Raw genomic sequence first — 22,051 nt, 5'->3', positions numbered from 1 at the left:
ACACACTGATGCACAGCGGGGGGGGGGGGGTACTGACCACTCTGAAGCTGCAGAGGTAGAAGAGTGTGTACTGCACATGACAGGAAGCATGTGTGGGCAGGATCAGCTTGTCAAACACACTCAATACATCTCTGTACAGATCCTTAGTCCGGTCCGCGTGAAAAGAGCCTGGGGAGGGGCAGAGACACACCTTACTCACACAAACCCTCACAACAAACACACAGAGTACACAGAATATATCTTTAAAATGTTGTGGATCTGTGTGATTCCGATACCATTCACATGGCACACATCCTTGATGTACGCCAAAAGGACAGCCATGAGGGTATCCAGCCTGTCAGCCACTGGGTGTGCCATCACTGAGGGCCTGGGGGGTGCATCTGCTGACATGTCCTCATCCTGACAGATATACAAATGTTAAATGCATACTAACACACACGAAGAACTTGGCCTGGTGTTAATTGTGCATACATAAACACAGTTAAAGATGATAACTGTAAGAAAAGGACCACAAGATGACATACATGTAATATAGGCATACCAACAACAAAAACAATGTGCCGTTTAATATCACAAAATATATTGTGTAAAGCTGTGCAGATATAAGAGGTAGCTTTGTGTGGGTGGTGCAGGGCTCACGCTGTTAGAACATATTGTTTCCATAGTGTGCATTCAAGTGCATAGAGTTTATGATGTGGCTGAGGCTCAGTAAAGGATATTGTAGAATATCATCATTTCCTGCTTGTTGTGGAATGCTTCCTGCCAGTAAGTCTTTCCACTTTTTAAATGTATAATATTATTTATCTACAATCTACCCAAAGGGATCACATTACCATTTCAAAGAGGCCTTCCTCTGCCCTGTCCTCTGCTCTCTGACTCTGCACTGTGTTCTCTTCTGCCTCCTCGATGTCTGACCGCGATGCACTCACCTGAAACACACAACACACACCGTAACACACTGTAACACACACAAACAATCTAGGAGACTTCACAGACTGGTCTACTGAGCTACAGTGTAGAACGTGAGACTTCTCCTTCCACCCTGTGAAGCCCTTCGGATGACTTTCAGGTTGAAATACTTACATCCAGTTTGAGCATCTTCCCGATGATCAGCTCCAGCACGTCTCTGCGCAGTGCGGGGATGTACATGCTGAGCCTCAGGAGGTTGTGGACGTAACACTCCTGCAGAGCAACATACGGTCACCCACAAAGCACTGATGCGTTCAGGACGCACATCACACTATATGGTGTTTTATAGGACCACGTTTTGAAAGCACTGAATGATTTATTCTGATCTCCTGCTACATTATGAATCATCTGCTTTCTGTCCCAGAGTCAGAACTAAACATGGCGAAGCAGCGTTCAGTTATTATGCTCCAAACATCTGGAACAATCTGCCGGAATCCTGCAGGTCTCTCACCTCTTTCAATCCAGACAGTTTGCTGCTGCTTTTTATTAAATCAAATATCTGTTCATATCTTACACTGCACTCTTACGTTTATTCTAGGGCTGTCAGTCGATTAAAATATTTAATCGCGATTAATCGCATGATTGGCCATAGTTAATCGCGATTAATCTCGAATTAATCCCACATTTTTTATCTGTTCTAAATGTACCTTAGAGGAATATTTTTTAAGTTTTTAATACTCTTATCAACATATGAGTGGACAAATATGCTTTATGCAACTGTTTATTATCATTTGAACAATGACAAATATTCTCATGAATATTAAACACAACAACCTCTGAACATTACAAATATTCTCATGAATATTAAACACAACAACCTCTGAACATTACAAATATTCGCCTCAATTCAACCTGGAACCTCTCTCATACAGTGTGTGTGTGTGTGTGTGTGTGTGTGTGTGTGTGTGTGTGTGTGTGTGTGTGTGTGTGTGTGTGTGTGTGTGTGTGTGTGTGTGTGTGTGTGTGTGTGTGTGTGTGTGTGTGTGTGTGTGTGTGTGTGTGTGTGTGTGTGTGTGTGATGGATCGTTGGAGCTATATGCAGCTCAAGGCATATGCTCGAACGGGAGCTGCAATCATGTTGCGCGCACTAGCCGTGCTGACTTTTCGTACAATGTCCCACTGTCTGGCTGCCTGCATAAAGTCAAGTGCTCGGCGCGGTCGTCGGCGAAATATCGCTCCTCTGTTTTCATTTAAACAGCTCCTTATATCCTTTAGCGCAGCTAGCTAGCACCAGATGCTAACAACAACAATACACGTAAGGTCTCTCTCAGTCAGGGCCTGCCTGTGAGCGTGGAAGTCTGGTCTGCTGCAAGCGGACGGCAGGAGCGGGGCTGTCAGCATCAGCTTGTTGATGGTATTTTAAACTCGATGCGCTCTGAAACTAGGGGGCGGCCGAGGACAAAAAGTACACATGCGTTAATCGCGTTAAAATAATTTGTGGCGTTATTTTATTATAATTTGTATATATTTGGCTTTTTAATGGATCTTTATAAATGTATTTAAATATAAATTGTATAATTGCTTTCTTGTTTCTGCTCTGTGTGCAAACTCACCAGAGTTCTGGAGGATTTCTGCACGAAGGGGAAGTTCTCCTGCAGGATGGGCATCAGGAAGCGACTGGTGCTGATAGCAGAGGACACACCTTCACATTAGAAATCAGACCCCCCGGGCAGGACAGGAGTTGTTGTGAAGCCCTGACCATGCATAGTAATACATGATTTCATTATATACAGTACCAGTCAAAGGTTTGGAGACACCTTCTCATTCAATGTTTTTTGTTTTCTACTTTGTAGATTAATACTGAAGACATCATAACTATGAAAGAACACATATGGAATGATCTAACAAAAAAGTGTAAAAAAAAATCCAGAATATGATTTTTATTCAAATAAATAAAAACCTTTGATTGAGAAGGTGTGTCCACACGTTTGACTGGTAGTGTATATGCTAAGGTAGATCATTTGAATAGATCCTGTCTACGGTCCTCTAGCTGTGTCTCCCCGTCTTCTCTCAATCAAAAAAGAGTTACATTTCACTGTCCCTCCTGGCTTCCTTAAAGTCAAGATAGTGGGAAGATAACATCCTGGGACTTATTCACATCACATCTTGCCTATCTTAGTGGATATGGAACCAGTCTGCTCATACTCCAGTTCAAGATAAGTCCAAACTTTTCTTTAGATGTTAGTTTTCATTTTTCCAGAGCAGAACGTTGAAGCATGGATAAACCACAGATTCAATGTAAGTGTTCGGCGCATAGAAAAGTATTCATATAAATCCTTCTAGGAATCACATATTCCTAGACGGACTGTAAAATATGCCTCTTTCAGGTATAGACTAATATGTTTCATTTTTTAAATGTTGAAATAATGCAGTGATAAGTCATCTGGCTGGTTTTAGATAACATTTGTTATGGGAAGTTCAGAGCTGGTTCATTATGGTTCCTGCACACACTAAAGCCCAATCTTTAGTTCAGGTGGCTAAACGAGTGACAGGAAGAGAAAACTGAATCATGAGTGACTTACGATGGAACGTATCTGGTGATGAGCTGCAGCGCCTGGTGACACTGATCAAAGTTCCTGGGGAGGTCTGAACAAATCACAGCAGCAGAGGAGACGGTCCGTTTAACATCAGTCCATCATCTGTAGTTACCATATTCCCACTCATCATGCCCGCACAGCCTGCCTAAACTTTGAAGCAGCAATAAGACCATCACACGCCTCGGCCAGATGTTGAGATCCGACCAGATGTCTTCTGTTTTACCTTCACAGCCGTTGGTGTGAGGGCGATGATGCACAGATGAGGACTGCTTTAGATCGCTATGTGAATATGTGATTACTGTATCATCTTTGAAGTAATCAACCCAAAAAAAATCCTCAATTTGTGTGATGGATCAAATTAAATGACTTGTATTTTTTTCATCTTTCTTTAAGAATATAAGCAGTAGCAGATATATATATTGCAGTTAGCAGTAGAGCAAAGAGTTGTTTGCCTCAATGAAAACATAAATAAAAGTCTAAACAGCAACAAATACCTATTGAAGCAGGTTATTTGGTATAATAAAAACATGTTTGTAAATTATTTTGAAATTTTATAATAAATGTTGACTGAACAATGCAGCAGTCACAGTCATAACAACATCCTACACAGCCACCACTGATTACTAATAGTATATTTATAATATACTATCTGGTTTAAGCAATAAAAGGAGCTTTCAATGTGAATATAATGAACAGAGGTTTGAATCTACAAACGATCAGCCCTCTGAGATATGCGATATCTCTAAGAATGTGAGTTTGTTATATTATAACATACTCACATACTCATAGTACGTTTTTCATGCTAACATTTAGCTATTGACATTCCTCGTGGAAAAATAAGGATGACACCTACTTTCATCATCATCGTCTGAGTCAGAGATATCCACCCCGCCTTCACAGATGGTCACTCTCTCTGGAAACAAGAACACATGTTACATCTCCACTGAAGCTGGTTTACAGGACATACAGGACACAGCAACTCTGCACTCTGCTTTCAAACAGAAATGTAAACACTGCAAACATAACATGAGGACCAGACCAGGAGAAAACCAACATTATGTCACTACTTTGACAGAGTGAGAGCTTGAATTCCATTTTTGTATTCTATCAATATTTAGATTTTTGATAAGCAGTGAGAAGGACTTACTGGGGCTGAAGTGTGAGACCACCATCTTGAGGCAGGCACACAGGTACACAGTCTGAGCCGACACCAGGTTACTGAGAAAGGCCATGTACTCCTCCACCACTGCCTGGCTGCGGCCCACCCAGGGAAGCCTCTGGAAACACAAGGCGATAAATCCAAAGTCAAAATTGGTGCTCATTCATTTTTACATCCAACCCACTCCTCTGTGCATGTAGCCATTAGGCTGCACAACTAACTGACCCCCACACTCATTTAACAATGTCTTAACACTGTGTAAACAGTTTGACATAATTATATTGTTCTTAATTTATATATATATATATATATATATATATATATATATATATACACACAGTGTTGGGTGTAACGCGTTACAAAAGTAACGGAGTTACAGTAATATCTTACTTTTTGCTGTAACGAAGTAATGTAACGCATTACTTATGAAATGTGGGTAATATATTACCCGTTACATTTTAACCCAAAATTAAATGGTGTTTTGTTTTTTAAGAATGTACTAACATAGCGAGACATTCCGACACCAGACAAATTGTGCGGGTAGATTAGTAAACCTGGTGTGTTTACCCTTCAGGCTTAGCGTCGGGATCTTAGGGGCAGTTGAATGTTATGCACCCTCTATTCAAAAAAGAGAACGGAGCGAAAAATACAAACAACAAATTGTGTCAGGTGCGCGTGACCTGCTCCGCTGCGCATGCATAATTTCCAAAGTGCTACAGCAACACTGCATCTACTGCAGACAGTAGCAACAGGTCAGATGGGGACATCACGTTGTTACCCTCCGTTGTGGACACTAGCTTACTCCCGCCTGACTCGCCGCCCTCGCCCCCGGAGCAGCAGTCTTCGTCGCCCGAAACTACGCCGCCCCTCTGTGGCCCGCAGGTGCCAGGATACCACGGCAAAACAGAGCCTGACCAGGTATATCTAAACAAGTACCCGTCTGTACAGTGGGGTTAGGCGGTCATTTTGCAGCTCGTGGTAGAATATGAATGTAAAAATAGTGCCATATTCTGCCATGCCTGTAGAAATGTTGGGTCAAATATAATGCATACAATAGCACAGATGCCTTCACCACGAATGGTTACAAAACTATCTCATATCCCAAGCTTATCAACGATCTAATGTTGCAGCTGAAATGTTCTCCAGGTCACAAAGTCAACCTGTGAACCAGTTTTCAAGCACAGTAAATATTCTCTTAGTATATGATGGGACCAAGGTGATGATTTAGTACATGGTTTTAATAATACTTTTGCTTTTCAATGTTTGCCATTTCAAACCATGAGCTGGTTTAAATAATATTTGCCTTGATTTACATTATGTTCTCATTTGTTTTATCACTACAGTTTTAAAGCTTTTGTGCTTTTCTTTGCCATAGTCCACTTTGGACTATATGAAATATTTCAGGATTGCACTTATAACTTGGTACTTGAAATGTTCTCACTTGCTTGGTTTCAAAACATAAAAAATGTCATAATCTGTTCATTGGGGATCATCACTGCTATTTTTCATTGCTGTTGCCGGCCACTATTGCTCATTTAAACCTACTACTGCTGCGCCCCCTGTAATCTCAGAGGCACCCTGAGTCATTTTAATCTGGAACCGGGCCTGTACATGGCCATATACTAAACAAAATACAGAGCGCATTCCGTGTCCTGTTATTGTTTACTTCCTGTCTGTCTTCTTCTGGTGATTTATCTGACGTCCAGCGCTCCGTCTTTTAACCTCTTTTCCTTTCTCTTTCTTGATCTTCCGTAGCAACCTTCATTATAGTCCTTGACAGTGGTCTGTACTGTATTAACAACGTGTCACATGTTAAGAATTTACAATCAGAATCGAGTATTCAACTAAGCCGTGTTACAAGTTACAAGTTGTTAGTAGCCTTAAAGAGCAACTTCCAGGTTAAAGACACCTGTGAATAAATGTGTAGGAAAATGATGAATACACTAGATTTTCCAAAAAATATACAGAAATATACACTACAGTGACATCTGGCGTCGTTTTTGTAAGAAATGTTCACTTCCGCATAAAAAAGCCTTGGCACGTGACCTCCCGCGTGTGACGTAACACGGAGGACACAAGGGGGAGAGCGGCCGGTGTAACGTATTAATAAACATGGATCCCAATGCTAGTTTCGACACAGGAGACACAGAAGAAGTTGAACATGAATATTCAAATGCATATGACGGACCACAACCTTATAATTATGAGCCTGCTAGGCGTCCAAGAGACCAGGAGCAGCCAAGGATTAGAAGAAATAACGGCCATCGGAGAGAAATTGAGCTGTGGTGTGAGGAGAACCAGTGGAGAACTGGGCAGCTATCTTGGTGAGTGACCGGCGTTAGCTACAGAATGTTAGCTAACGTCACATCACAACATTGTAAAGTTAGCTATCATATATCAGGCTATAACTAAAGTAGCATTGATACTATAGTAACGTTACTGGCAGGACTGTTGATACTGATCCATAACAGAAACTAATGCGCAAGTATCAGCCGTATCTCGCGTTACCTAATGCAACTCCACACTACGGTGCTGTGTACCGGAGGAGACACGCGAGATACGGCTGATACTTGACGATCTGGCGGAGAAAGGTTGTGGAGCCTCCGTTGATATGTCGTTGTAAATGGCTTGATGGAAAGCAGGTGTGTAGTCAGGGAGGGTGCACAGCTGATTGCAGCAGGTGAGTGGAGGTTGAGCCGGGAGCCAGGAGTGACAGCCACCACGCACACACAAACAACACAGACAGGGGGAAACAAACAAACACAAAGGAGACGGCTGGAGCAGTACAGCCACCACAGCGTTACCTAATGCAATGTCTTACGGTGCCGTGTACCGGAGGGGAGAGAGAGAGAGCAGCGAAGGTGGGGGGGGGAGAGAGAAGTAATACGGTTTCCTGATAAAGCTGTGGAGAGTATGTGCTGCAGGGAGGTGGATGCACAACGCACCCAGGAACGAACGCTAGCTCCGGTCCTTTTTACTGTGGACTCGATGTCCTGACAGGCTGGTATTTGTGCAACTTGCACAAACACAATACTGCACCATGATTACAAATGGTGAAATACAATGTAAAACTACCGAAAAATACCAGCTCCTTAAAACACAACCGCTCTACTCAACGCAACTCTACTATACCCGCGGTCAGAGAGCGGAGATGTGTCCCCTGTGTGATTTAATAGCAGTTTTTAAGAGCAGAGCTCAAAATTGCTCCTTTCCCTCTGAATTCCTGCCCTTATGTCTCGTAAAAAATATCAAATCCTGCATTTACTTTTTTAATTGTAATTTTCAAGCAAGTTTAAGCATAAATGTAGAAAAAATAAAAACCTGCAAGATGCTCTTTAAGGGCCGACACAGTTGTTATGCTATACCACATTGCCCTTCACTGGATGTATAATGAGCTGAACTAAACTACATTTTAGCATTTAAAATACCTAGCCATTGTTTTGCGGTTTTTTTGGTGAAAGTAACTCAAAAGTAACAAAAGTAGTGTAACTCATTACATTTCAGAGACAGTAATATTGTAATGTAACTTATTACTTTCAAAAGAGAGTAATAAGTAATATATTACATTTTGGAAGTAACTTGCCCAACATATATATATATATATTAGGGCTGGGACTTTAACGCGTTAATTAAGATTAATTAATTACACAAAAATGAACGCGTTAAAAAGATTAACGCATTTTAATCGCACTTATTTTTGCACCGCGGAACGTTTCTCTCTGGATGAGTTTCAGGGGTACCGATTATACTGGAGCACCAACTAACGTTCATGACTTCAGACAACAACAAACCACAGTGAACAATAGTCAAACATGAACGAAGAAGCTGATGAGACCGCTTTGGTTGGCCCCGTGGATGGGACATTTTGTTTTGAAAAACGGACGGATGGAAGCGTCAATAAGAGCACGGTTGTTTGCAAATTATGCAAAAAGTAATTTGCATATCACCGCAGCACATCAAGCCTCAAGTATCACCTCAATGCAAAACATATAGCAGCTAGCGTGGAAGCTAGCGTGGATGTTAGCCCGACTCGGAGTACAAGGACCCACACCCAATTCGCGTTGATCAAACAGTTGCCTATACAACAGAGAGATTTTATTTTCCATCAGGATATTGGAAGAATAGGAGGGATTGAGGTCAATCACTGGCACTTTTTTTATTTTATTTTAAATGGTACACTTTATGTTGAACTATGTACTACGTTGTTGGCGCAACTGGCACTTTATGTTGAACTGTTTATTGTTTTGGCCAAGGTTATTGAGAGAGTTTGACTGAAATTGATTAGATTTTTTAAATCAACTGTTGGTAAATCAACAAAGTCTGTTATGGCCTCTGAAGCAACAGAGAGATGTTTTCTAATAGTCAGGGTTTCCAATGTTCTGAATGTACTTGAAAGTATTGTTTTTTACAAAAAAAAACAAAGTGTTATAGTTTACAGAAGGTCTACCTACCTATAGGCTACCTGAATCTCTGAAATGTACTATATTCCTAAATATGCTATTGCTACACTTTATGGCAAAAATTGCACTTTTCTGTTGGTCTTGGTTAAGTACCACCTTGAAAAGAATAAACAATGTTTTGTTGCTTAAGCCTATGTATTCAGTCATTATTCAATGGTATACTAAAATCCATGTGAAAAAAATTGCTTCTCACTGTTCTCAGGTCAAATATTTATGTGATTAAAAATGTGATTAATTTCGATTAATTAATTACAAAGCCTCTAATTAATTAGATTAATATTTTTAATCGAGTCCCGGCCCTAATATATATATATATAGTTATTTACATTGTTCTTATCCTTTTTATCGTTATTTGAACTTTTACCAGTCCTCTGCTGTTCTATTACTGCAGCTGCTGCTGCTTTCACACCTTCATTTCCCTTTATGTTGATCAATATAGATTTATCTTATCAAGAATTGATTAGCTGACTTATGATAACAGCTCTTAAAAGGGACAGTTAGGGACAAGATAAATACAATACTTTGTAAATAAGTTGTTTAAATGGATTGTGTTTGTCTATAATTGTGACTTGATGAATATCCGATCATTGACCAATTTATGCATAAAACAAGGATATTCCAAAGGGTTCATTTTTTCTTGCCACTGAGTAGTGAGCTACAATAAGCTTCCTCTCTCTCTCCACACTCACCAGGAGAGGGTAGATCAGCTGTTCATGGTCCTTAGTCAGCTGGGTCACACAGCTCCGAAACTCCTGCAGCCACTTGATGATCTGAGCATCCTGTGTGAGGAGAGAGCCACTGATCAACACACTGACACACACTGACACACACTGACACACACACACACACACCTTTATCTCAGGGTCCGACAGCTGATGTTTCAGCAGCTCATAGTCCCCAGAGTCTCCCTTAAAGAGAAGAGAAACAGCGTGGCTTTAAAGGAAACCATACAAGTGTATACAGCACCTTTCAACACAAGGCAACTCAAAGTGCTTCTCAAAAATACAAAACGTTAAAAGTATTAAAGGTAGGGTATGTAAGTTTGAGAAACCGGCTCGAGATACACTTTTTGTTATATTCCATGGAATGCTCTTAACATCCCGATAGCAATGAATATCTTAAGTGCTTTGACAAAAAATCCATTAAAAAATGTAATCTGTGGAAGCCGTAGTAGTACTGTAAAAAGCACGACCAATCATCTGAGCCGGCCCGGCTAAAATAACTGGATGGCCTACCTGCCTTTCAGCCTTCCATCTGTGCACAAACGTATCTCGTGCCCTCATTGGTCATGTGCGCGTTCGTGTGTGTTGGAGGAGGGGCTCTGTAAGGAAGTGGCAGATTTTCTCCGGTCGTTTATTTGCAAATTCTAGCGATCTCGAGCCGGTTTCTCCAATGTACATACCCTACCTTTAAGAAATAGAAACACATTAAGCAATGACATTTAAAAACTGATAGTAAACTAAACATAAATACAGAATAATGCTGTTATAAAATACATGAATAAAGGTTAAAGTGCACTATGAGCTATGAATAGTTCAATCAAAAACTGCAGCAAAAAGACTGGATTTAAAAATAGTGAGAGTCACAGCGGACCTGTAGGATTCTGGTAGTTTGTTCCAGATGTTTGGATCATAATAACTGAAAGCTGCTTCTCCATGTTTAGTTCTGACTCTGGGGCAGAAAGCAGACCTGATGCTTCATGATGTAGCAGGAGAGGTGGATTTCTATGATCAGGTAAAACTCCTGCTGAATTCCTGCGTACGTAGTAATCAGCAGCAAACCGCTTCAACATGTGTATTTCGGTTTATTCACAGCATTCATTTTGTTATTCTACAGTATTGTTGTTTTATAGTTATTTGTTAATGTATGCAACCCAATTTGTGTTCTTTGAAATTTAAAAGGATATTGCATTGTGTTAGTTCCTTTCGTTGCAGTTGTATAATGTCTTAACTAGGCTTGGGCGGTATGACGGTATTACGGTATACCAGGGTATTTCGAAATACCGTCAGTATGATTTTCAATACCGTGACGTCACAGATTGTGCGCCAAATCACAGATGCGTTTCATTCCATTACATTGACACGGAGTTTTGACAGGGACGACATTGGTTGTAATGCACAGCACGCGCCAGCAGAGGGCAGGGGAGGGCAGTCCGTCTTTCCCGCTCTCAGAGCTCAGCACAGAGCTGAGCTGAGCAAGATGGCGGCAGCATTTGCCGGCCCCAAACTCGGACAACTAGTAAAAAAGAAAAATGCCTCTGCGCCTGTTTGGGACTATTTTGGGTCTACTCGTCGCCAGTGACTTCATCCAGCATAACGAGAGACAGAGGCACTTCTTTGGGAATGTTTAAAACGGGGTGAGTGAGTGTTGACATTTTTTAATCCTATGCAACTGGTTGATGGTTTTGTAGTCGAGATCGGACGGTTTTAAACACGAAAGCATTTACGTGCTAAACATTCACGCGAGTAATCCAATGAATCAAATGGAAATAAGGTTTTTAACACAGGCACGGAATAATATTGCCAAACTAGTTAGTGAATATAGCAAACTTTATTCAATAAGTCAAGCATTTACTCCCGGAAAATGTTTATGTATGATGATATATTGTTAACTTAGCTCACTATGGAAACAACGTCGAACATCTACAAACGCGTCCTGTATCCGATCTCAAAATGTGCCATTTGCACAATGTGTCATGTATGTAGCCCTTGTTTTGCACTTGCGCGCACTTCGCGGCACTTTGCGAGCGTCTACCGGCTCGGGCTGCATTTTACACCGAACATATAATATACCGTTCGAAACATCTATTTGCCGCCGAACGCCACCTTGCTCAAGTCGACCCAAGTCATACCGTCAGTGGCGGCTGGTGGAAAATATTTTTGGTGGGGCTGTTGATATAGTGAGTAAAACATTTTTTGGGGGGAGAAATGACCCCTTAAATTGGGACTGATACCGTCATATACCGTATACCACGGTATGATGTCAGCAAGGTATGACGTTATGAAATTTTTTTTACCGCCCATGCCTAGTCTTAACCCTCCGCTATCATTCGATTGGACTGCGCAAATTAGTCATTCGAGACAAAAATGTCCACTGCAAAAGACTTTGATAAAAACATTATATTAAAAGGTTTTTTTCACAACTTTTTTGGGTTCAATCTTTAAAGCAACTTCCGCCCTAATAGAAAATACCAAAAATGTAATCATTTTTGGGATTTTGACCCTTTAAATGCCATTTTGAATACATGAAACCGCTGTTTTTTTTCATGATGAAAACAGAGAAAATGAGTTATTTTCCAAAAAATACATATCTGGTGACTGGCTCTTTTTATATAACAGTATTGGATATGTCAAAGATTAGCAAAAAAATTGTTTTTTTTTGCATTATTAGTTTTTTTCACAAAATCAGATTGAACAAAAAAGTTACATATTAGTCATTCGGGACAAAAATGTCCACTTCCAAAAACTGCTCTAAAATGACAACAGATTAATATTTTTTTAAACTTTTTGGGGTTAAATCTTTCAATCAACTTCAGTCCTGATCAAAAATACCAAATGTTAAATTATGTTCAGGATTTTAACCCTTGAACTGCCAGTTTGAATACATGAATTTGCGTTTTCTATGAAAAACATGCAAAAAAGGCAGTTATTTTCCATATAATGAATGTTGGGGGGCGTCGGCTTTTTTTTTTTTTTATCACAGTCTTGGATATGTAAAAGATAAGCAACAACATTTATTTTTGGTGGATTATTAGTTTTTGCACAGAATCAGATTAAACAAAAAACTCACATTAGCCACTCGTGTCCCATCCACTCCCATTATAACCACATCTTTTGATCTCTCCGCAATACCGGTAAAAAATCATGCATTTTGTAATGTCAGGGTTTTATATTGGAGGAAAATAGTTCAATTTGTCCTTTTTGTTCTATATCACCAGATGTGACCCTTTACCATTGAATTACATGCTTGTCATTTCTTGGTTTCTTTGCCTGTTGTATAATGGGGCTCTGACAGCCATTGGAATACATGTATGAAACTAATATGATGTAGGTGTGTTGGTATGGATGTGGAAGAGTGTTATCAGCTGAGAAATGTTTGTGTGTGTGTCTGGATGTACAGTGTGTGTGTACAGAGACATACAGTAGATTTGGTTTACAGCAAGTCGCAGTTTTCGCCTCATATCTTTCTTTCTTTCTCTCCCTCTTTTTCTCTCACTCCCTCATTCCCAAACTCATACACACTCGTACACAGTGGCGTAGCCAGGAATTATTGTGTGTGTGGGCCTGGAGAAATGTAGGTGGGCCAGGGGGAGACTTATTAAGCGTGGGGTCTGAGCTGAAACTTCATTAATGAATTTTTAATGCACTAATTGAACATAAGCATAAACTAGCAGTGAAAACAAAAACATATGCACGGCGGCCTCAGAATGTGTGTTATACTGACATCCACATGACTAGGGATGGGTATCGTTAAGGTTTTAACGGTAGGCCTACTACTACTTTTATCGATACCGCTTATCGATCCGGTGCTTTAACGGTACTTTTATCGTTTTTTTTGGAGAAAGAAAGAAGGTAAACTAACTAAACAAATTGTGAACATAACTAACATTGCTTTTTATTTAAATTAAATACATAATATTTCACATCAAAAGAAACAACAATCGTATACATCGTATTAAATAATCGGATAGAACTGTAAACAGAATAGCTGAAACTTTAACAAAATAAATAACTCAGTTACCTCTAATCATCAACCCATGTTTGTACAATTGAGTTAACTCTGTGTGTCGCTGCTAGCATTCATAACACCTGACGTGGAAACGTTACTCGTGGATGGGGCTAGAGCGCTACCAGAAAGACAGTCGAACCCGGTGCATTTCTCCGTCTGAATGTGGTGCACTTTTGCTAAATGTTTAGAGAAAATTGCTCGTGTTACCGGCGCCCTTACATGCTAAACTCTTATTGCACTTTTGGTAACGAGTATCGAGACGGGTAAAAGTTTAACCACACCTCGGAGTGCGTTCTCTCTGCCATCTCCTCCGTGTGTGTGTGTGTTGCTGCATGTAGCAGCTGCGTGTGTGTAAACTGCCCCACCCCCTCGCAAGCAGGCGGGGATTGGAAAGATCTAAAATACTAAAAGTAATCATAGATGCATTTCGCTGTCTTTTTGCATATTAGAAACGGAGTTGGCGACACTAAAACTGCAATATAATGTTTGTGTAGCAATAATACATATGACAGATATGTTTTACATGTCTCTCTCCAGTACCGACCGATAACGTCGGAGTTTAATGGTACCACGGTCTTTAATAATTCAGCCCTGGGGCCCGTTTAATACCGGGGCTCGGTACCCATCCCTACACATGACTGGCTCGGCGGCCACAGGTTGTTTATCCTTGACAGTCGCACAGTGGGCACACACTGAGAGAGTCTTTTCTTATTCAGTAAATTTGTACACGCTTCACTGCAGACCTCAAGAAGAAAAAAGACTTTAATTCACTCACGGCAAAACTTACTTTACTTACTAATTTACTCACGTTAAAAAACTGCACTCCCTATTCCATTGTCATGAAGGTGGAATCTAACTATATCCAGAATAACTTTGATTGGATCCAGGCTATAAACATGTTTATTTCTGCTGTAAAGTTGGGCATTTTAACATGGGGGTCTATGGGAATTGCTCCTTTCTGCATCCATCCCCTGTTGGCCACTAGAGGAACTGCCGTTTGTGGCACTTCCTCCTGGGCTTCCCAGCTCTGCGCTATAACGCGCTGATTGGCTGTAGGTGGGCCAGACGTGCATGTGGGCCACCCACAGCTACGCCACTGCTCGTACATATTAAACCTCCTTATACCTTGTGTGTGTGTGAGTGATTGTGTGTGAGAATGAGACAGGACTAAGTGTGCTCTCATGGCGTTTTGTTTTTCATTTGTGCTGTTTCATGTGTCTTTGAGGTAAACAGATGTATGATCTTGACCCAGCTTGACATCGATGTTTTGAATTGTTTGGAACTTCAAAGTCCTTTGATAATGTCTCTTTAGCAAACAAACATGCACAGTGATACATACAGTCCTTGAAGTAAATAAAAGCACCTGGCTGCAAAGCCAAAGCTTCAAATATGTGTAGTTTGGCTGGATGGTCATTTCATTCCTGTGATACGCAACAAGCAGTAAGATGAAGAGGAGCTTCTCTTTGGGACAAGAGGTCTCATGCAGCCCGTAACTTCAGCTGCAGGACTCATCCTCTGAAACAGAAACACCCTGAGAAGGAGAATCTGGTGTGGATCTAAACTGTGCTTGAAAGGAGTCAGCACAAGGATAAAACACTTTTTTGCCAAACAGTTTGCCTTAACAGTTCATTTATCGGATGGGGGCAGAGAAGAAGGAACAATTCTGCCCTGAATCCCACGTTGATACAGAGGAATCGATGAGGTCCTTTGCTGAGGAGGTTGAGGAGCTGCAGAGGAGCTGCAGAGGAGCTCCTGAGGAACAACACGATGGTGATGAGGTTGAGATGTATGAAGGACAACAAAACCTTTGAGATGGAAAAAGCCTGATGGTCACTAAAGAGCTTAGTGATCCCCTCCTCCATCACACCACAAAGGGGATGATAGCACCAGAGATTGCCCCAGGAGTAACAAGAATATTTGTTGCGCCGCCACGTGAAGCCATGCTTAGAGAAATAATCAGATGTTTGTGTTGGAGTCTGATCGTTCTTCGTCTGACCCTTCCCCTGAAAGTGGAGAGGACACAGAGGATCCCATCCCGTAGCTGCGCTACATTCCTCTGCACTATCCTATCCAATGTTTGCTCAAACATCTGTGGCATCAACATCCCTCCAGTTTGCCACTGAACGTCCCCCATGCAGGTTTGTCATGTCAACAATACTGCTGATGATCTCAGGGGTAAAGAATAAATCAAAGAAGGATTCCAAGTCATGAATTCTTATTTATGCCACTCGTAATGGCATAACGTGTGGGCCCTGAAACCAAACCTCTGGCAGCAGGAATGTCGCGCGGCGTTTCCTAGTGAGAGGGAAACCAGATTTGAAAATGTTTTGATGTCCACCCATGATGGACACGATCCTCCGGATAGGATAGTGCAGAGGCATGTAGCGCAGCTACGGGATGGGATCCTCTGTGTCCTCTCCACTTTCAGGGGAAGGGTCGGACGAAGAAGGATCTGACTCCACCACAAACTCCACATCAGATTCTCCTTCTCATGTTTGGCAAAAAAGTGTTTTATCTTTTTATCTTTGTGCTGACTCCTTTCAAGCACAGTTCAGATCCACACCAGATTATCCTTCTCAGGGTGTTTCTGTTTCAGAGGATGAGTTCTGCAGCTGAAGTTACGGGCTGCATGAGACCTCTTGTCCCACAGAGAAGCTCCTCTTCATCTTACTGCTTGTTGCGTAACACAGGAATGAAATGACCATCCAGCCAAACTACACATATTTGAAGCTTTGGCTTTGCAGCCAGGTGTTTTTATTTACTTCAAGGACTGTATGTATGGCTGTGTATGTCTCTTTGCTAAAGAGACATTATCAAAGGACTTTGAAGTTCCAAACCATTCAAAACATTGAGGTCAAGCTGGGTCAAGATCATACATCTGTTTACCTCTAAGGCACATGAAACAGCAAAAATGAAAAACAAAACGCCATGAGGGCAAACTTACTCCTGTCTCATTCTAACACACAATCACTCACACACAAGGTATAAGGAGGTTTAATATGTACGAGTGTGTATGAGTTTGGGAATGAGAGAAAAATAAAGAAAGATATGAGGCGAAAACTGCGACTTGCTGTAAACCAAATCTACTGTATATTGTTGTCCACACACACACACACACACACACACACACACACACACACACACACACACACACACACACACACACACACACACACACACACACACACACACACACACACACACACACACACACACACACACACACACACACACACACACACACACACACACACACACACACACACACACACACACACACACACACACACACACACACACACAGAGAGAGGTTCCAGGTTGAATTGAGGCAAATATTTGTAATGTTCAGAGGTTGTTGTGTTTAATATTCATGAGAATAGTTGTCATTGTTCAAATGATAATATAAAAAAAAGCCATCCCCCCAACATTCATTATATGGAAAATAACTGCCTTTTTTTGCATGTTTTTCATAGAAAACGCAAAATCATGTTTTCAAACTGGCAGTCCAAGGGTTAAAATCCTGAACATAATTTAACATTTGGTATTTTTTATCAGGACTGAAGTTGATTGAAAGATTTAACCCCAATAAGTTAAAAAAAATATTAATCTGTTGTCATTTTAGAGTAGTTTTTGGAAGTGGACATTTTTGTCCCGAATGACTAATATGTAACTTTTTTGTTCAATCTGACTTTGTGCAAAAACTAATAATGCAAAAAAATCCATTTTGCCAGATATGTATTTTTTGGAAAACAAATAGCCTTGTTACAAAAAATCTGGCCATTTGCACCAACAAAACCAAAGTTATTGCAAAATGAAAAGTGAAAAATGACCCATATGGACAAAAACATCCACAGTGATACCGGAGGGTTAAGTGTAATTTGGCTTGGCTTCCTATTTTTTATGGACAGGCTTTTATTTTTAAGGAGAGTTAGCGCTGTTTACAGGAAGTTGTTGTTGCTATGGAAACAACGTGACGGAGATTAACGGAGAAAAGTCATATCTACATAGCCTATAAAGACGGAGAAAGAAAACAATAAAGTTTATGGTTAAGTGTTAGCACCCCCCGAAGAGGCACAAGCTCTTAAGTTGATATTGGAGATACAAAAAAAAAAGAAAAGCTAAAAGAAAAAAACGAATAACGAAATTGAAACGCGAATAGTACTCCAACGAACGGATATTCGGGTACAGCCCTACTGTGAGGTCCACCGTAGACTGACTACTTTTGGACAAAATTTCCTCTCCATTAAAAGGCAGCTCTTTGTGGAATAGCCTCCCAACTAAGATATGGGATTGTCCCACTCTCAATAGTTTTTTTTAGTCAACTCAAAGAATGGTTGAGAAACAAACAAACGTGCAATCAGCGCTAAATGCACTTTAATACAGGGGTATCTCCTCTTGCACTTTATATAGCTCTTGTATCTTCTCTTGCACTTTACATGTCGTTGCTGCTATATTGTATTACCATGTCATACATATTTGTGTATGCTGCTCTTGCTCTTTTGCACTTATTGCATATCATGTATTTAGCTTTTGCTAGGTTTGTCAAATGTAATTTTCTTAAATGTTTTATGTGAAGGACTGCGGATGGAAATTAGCTCAAAGCTAAATCTGGCACTGTTACGCTTGACACATTTTAATGTTTTAAGTAGGGCTGTCACCAACAGTTCGGAGGCGAGAGCAGGGGATGGAGAGCAGGCCCGTGTCTGAGGACTGCAGACTCCGAGAAGGGGTGTAGGATGGAGGAGGTCCGATAAGTACTGGGGGGCGAGGGTATGGAGGGACTTGTACTTGAGGAGGAGTGTTTGGTACTGAATCCGGGATTTGACCGGCAGCCAGTGTAGGTGGATGAGGGTGGGGGTGATATGTTGCCATGGCTTGGTGCGGGTGGAGAAGCCTGGCGGCAGAGTTCTGGACGTATTGGAGCCTGGCCAGGGTTTTGCTGGTAACCCTGGACAGGACTCCATTGCAGTAGTCCAGACAGGATGTGATGAAGGTGTGTACAAGTGTTTCTGCCACAGAGTCAGAGAGTGAAGGCCGGAGTCTGGCAATGTTTCTGAGATGGTAGAAGGCGGATTTCGTAACAGATTTGATGTGCGCCTGGAAAGAGAGGGTGGTGTCCAGGATGACTCCCAGGTTGCGGACTTCAGTGGACGGGGAGATGGAGCAGCCGTCAATGGAGAGAAGCAGGTCTCCAACCTTCTGGAGCTGCGCCTTTGGAGCCACAACCATGAGCTCTGTTTTATTACTGTTGATTTGGAGCAGGTTTGATGACATCCAGTTTTTGATGTCCTGTAGGCAGTTGACAAGGGATTGAGGGGGGTGCTGAGTGGACGGTTTGGTGCAGAGATAGAGCTGTGTGTCATCAGCATAAGAGTGAAAGCTGAGACCATGTTGGCGGATGATTTGACCAAGTGGTAGCATGTAGATGGTGAATAGGAGGGGTCCAAGCACAGAGCCTTGAGGTACACCTTGGTTGACTGTGACTGGATGGGAGCTGCAGTCACTGATGGTGACAAAGTGTTTCCTGTTAGAGAGGTAGGACTCGAACCAGGCAAGAGCTGTGTCACTGAGGCCAAGGTAGTCAGACAGGTGGCTGAGGTGGATGGTATGGGATATAGTATCGAAGGCTGCAGAGAGGTCCAGGAGGATGAGAATGCTGAGGAGGCCAGGATCAGATGCGATGAGGAGATTGTTTATTTTAATGAGGGCAGTCTCTGTGCTGTGCTGGGGTCTGAAGCCAGACTGAAGGGGTTCATACAGCTCATGGTTGGACATGGTGTGTTGGAGTTGTGCAGCAACTGCTCTTTCCAAGATTTTACTGAGGAATGGAAGGTTTGAGATCGGCCGGTGGTTTTTCAGGTCCCTCAGGGTTTTATCTAGGCTTCTTCAGGATAGGAGAGACTGAGGCAGTTTTGAGGCAGGGTTGGACTGTGCCAGAAGACAGGGATAAGTTCACTATGTCAACTATGATGGGGCAGATGGTGGGTAGGGCTGCCTTGACCAAGGCTGTGGGCATGGGGTAGAGAGCAGGTTGATGTCTTGGCCTTTGTAACCAGCTTGGTTATTAGGAGGGCATCCACTGGGGAGAAGGTGGAGAGGCTGCACCTAGATGGGCGAATAGTATCCTTGCAGCTGGGGAGAGGTTGGAATCAGGGGCGGGCAGGCACCAGAAGCTGCTGGTGGATGGAATCGACTTCGGTACGAATTTCGAGCAGAGGTCGAGAGCACCTGGAGGATGGGGGGGGGGGTCGAGGGGGCGGAGAAGCCGGTTTATGGTGGTGAACAGCTTTCTCGGTTGGCATTGTTGGTTGCCAATGAGGGTGGAGTAGTACGAAGACCTAGCCCGGGAGAGGGCTTCTTTGTAGGACTTTACATGGTCCATATAGGCTTCACGGTGGACGGTGAGGCCAGTTCTTTTTTTGAGTCTCTCTGGCCGACAACCAGAAGCCTTCAGGGTGCGGAGATCAGTGGTGAACCAAGGGGCCGAACGGGTAAAGGAGACAGTCCGGGTGTTGAGGGGGGCTAGAGAGTCAAGGCTGAGGGATAGAGCTGTGTTGTAGCGAGCAACCAGGCCATGCACTGTGGTGGTAAGGGGAATGGAGGCTAGGTGGAATGCTATCGTGCTGGTGCACTCAGTGTTTTGGTGTTCCTGAATGCGATGGTGCGTTTTGCACGCTGCATGGGCAGGAGGACAGGAACAGAAAATAGTATGGCATGGTGGTCCGCAACAGCTAGGTCCAGGCATTGGCGATGAGAGGGAAGGGTGCCAATAGAGCACACTAAGTCCAGCGTGTGACCTTTGGTGTGGGTGGGGCCTTGGATGTGCTGTGTGAGGTTGAAGCAGTCGAGTAGTGAAATAAATTCAGAGGCAAAGGTGCATGTACTGGAGGGTCGACATGGATGTTGAAGTCACCAAGCAGTAATGTGGATGGAGATCTGGAGCAGACAGAGGTGAGCTGCTCAGCGAACTCAGACATGAAGATGGCGGAGGCTTTTGGGGGGCGGTATATGAGGACAACCTGTAGCTGTGATGAGCCGGCCAATGAAAAGGCAATATACTCAAATGAGGTTGTATTTACAACAGGGAATTGTTTTATCAGGATTTTCGCTCTGCGGGTAACAGCCAGCCCACCACCCCGACCCATGGAGCGGGGCTTCTGCAGGTAAACATAGCCTGGGGGTGTGGCTTGACAGAAACCATGCCGGGAGCCTCTATGGATGTACCGGGGTCTGCAAAGTAACAGACCAAGCTTTTTGATGACTGCTAAGCATAGAGGTTGCATTATACAACTATTGAGATTAACAAATTGTGTGGTGGAATATTTCAGCATTGTAAAGCCAGTGGTATGCAAGCACGATGCTACGTTAGCTGATTGCCAGCTGGGAGAAGATGGTCCCAACCAAAAAGCTGACCACTCCGGGATAGTTAAAATGTTGTCCTGGAACAAAACTCATGCACTGGGGGAGACGGATAATCCAGATATTTTCTGTGGAGGGTAGCAGAGGCCCCAGCCGAAGAGATGCAGCGGAGCTAGCCAGCGAGGGCTAACCGCACCGGTAAGCAGCCGTGGGTTGCTCGAGCACTCAGTAGTGATGATGGCACAGGGTAGAGTTGTCGATGGGTGATCCAGAGTCAGCGATGGGTGATCTAGAGTCAGCGATGGGTGATCCAGAGCCGAGACACACAGGGGAGGCAGGACAGAGCAAACCTAGCCTGGAGCCGATGTAGCTGCTACAGCTAGTTACAATAGCTGATGTAGCAGTTGCTGCATACAGGTAAAAGACCAGAGGAATTAGGTGTAAAGACGTGTTCATATAGAACGTGAAGATATGTGATACACGGCTGAGTATGAGGCCGACAATAGAGCCGGCAAAGAACAACAAACAAAACGAAAACACTACTAAGTACAGCCGGAGAAGCGGCGAACAGTCTACGCCAGCGTCCTCTCTGCTGTAAAATAGGCCTGAGACAATCAAGCCAGACTTGAGTCGAGATGTATTAAGAAAGTATTGTTTAACAGTTGTCTGCGAAATGCCGCTCCTCTGTCTTCATCTTCAGTAAAGCATGAGACTGAAGTTCCCACTGCGCGTCAAAATAATGCGCTGTGATGTGCAGTCGACATGTTGGATACGATCCGAATGATCTAACGCAGCCCCTCGTCCTCAACAATTTTAAGCTATAGCCACCCATTTAGCTA

The 22,051-nt window shown here is 42.5% G+C and overlaps 1 protein-coding gene across 2 annotated transcripts in view; it reads right to left on the bottom strand.

Annotated features, from left to right (window-relative positions):
- rrn3 (RRN3 homolog, RNA polymerase I transcription factor) overlaps positions 1-22,051 on the bottom strand; it is a 77,252-nt gene that overhangs the window by 16,042 nt on the left and 39,159 nt on the right. The window contains exons 2-12 of one of the 2 annotated variants that reach the window (XM_079643679.1): positions 10,361-10,446; positions 9,977-10,033; positions 9,815-9,904; positions 4,654-4,783; positions 4,360-4,419; positions 3,492-3,555; positions 2,523-2,592; positions 1,084-1,182; positions 834-929; positions 276-399; positions 38-168 (exon numbers count right to left, since the gene is read on the bottom strand). In XM_079643679.1, the coding sequence (XP_079499805.1) occupies positions 38-168; positions 276-399; positions 834-929; positions 1,084-1,182; positions 2,523-2,592; positions 3,492-3,555; positions 4,360-4,419; positions 4,654-4,783; positions 9,815-9,904; positions 9,977-10,033; positions 10,361-10,408 (969 nt within the window). In that variant the 5' untranslated portion in view covers positions 10,409-10,446. The remainder of the gene's footprint in view (positions 1-37; positions 169-275; positions 400-833; positions 930-1,083; positions 1,183-2,522; positions 2,593-3,491; positions 3,556-4,359; positions 4,420-4,653; positions 4,784-9,814; positions 9,905-9,976; positions 10,034-10,360; positions 10,447-22,051) is intronic. The other variant, XM_079643678.1, reaches the window with a different exon arrangement.

Source organism: Notothenia rossii (assembly GCF_949606895.1).
Source record: "Notothenia rossii genome assembly, chromosome: 8".
Lineage (NCBI taxonomy): Eukaryota > Metazoa > Chordata > Actinopteri > Perciformes > Nototheniidae > Notothenia > Notothenia rossii.
This window is presented reverse-complemented; position numbering and strand designations above follow the sequence as displayed.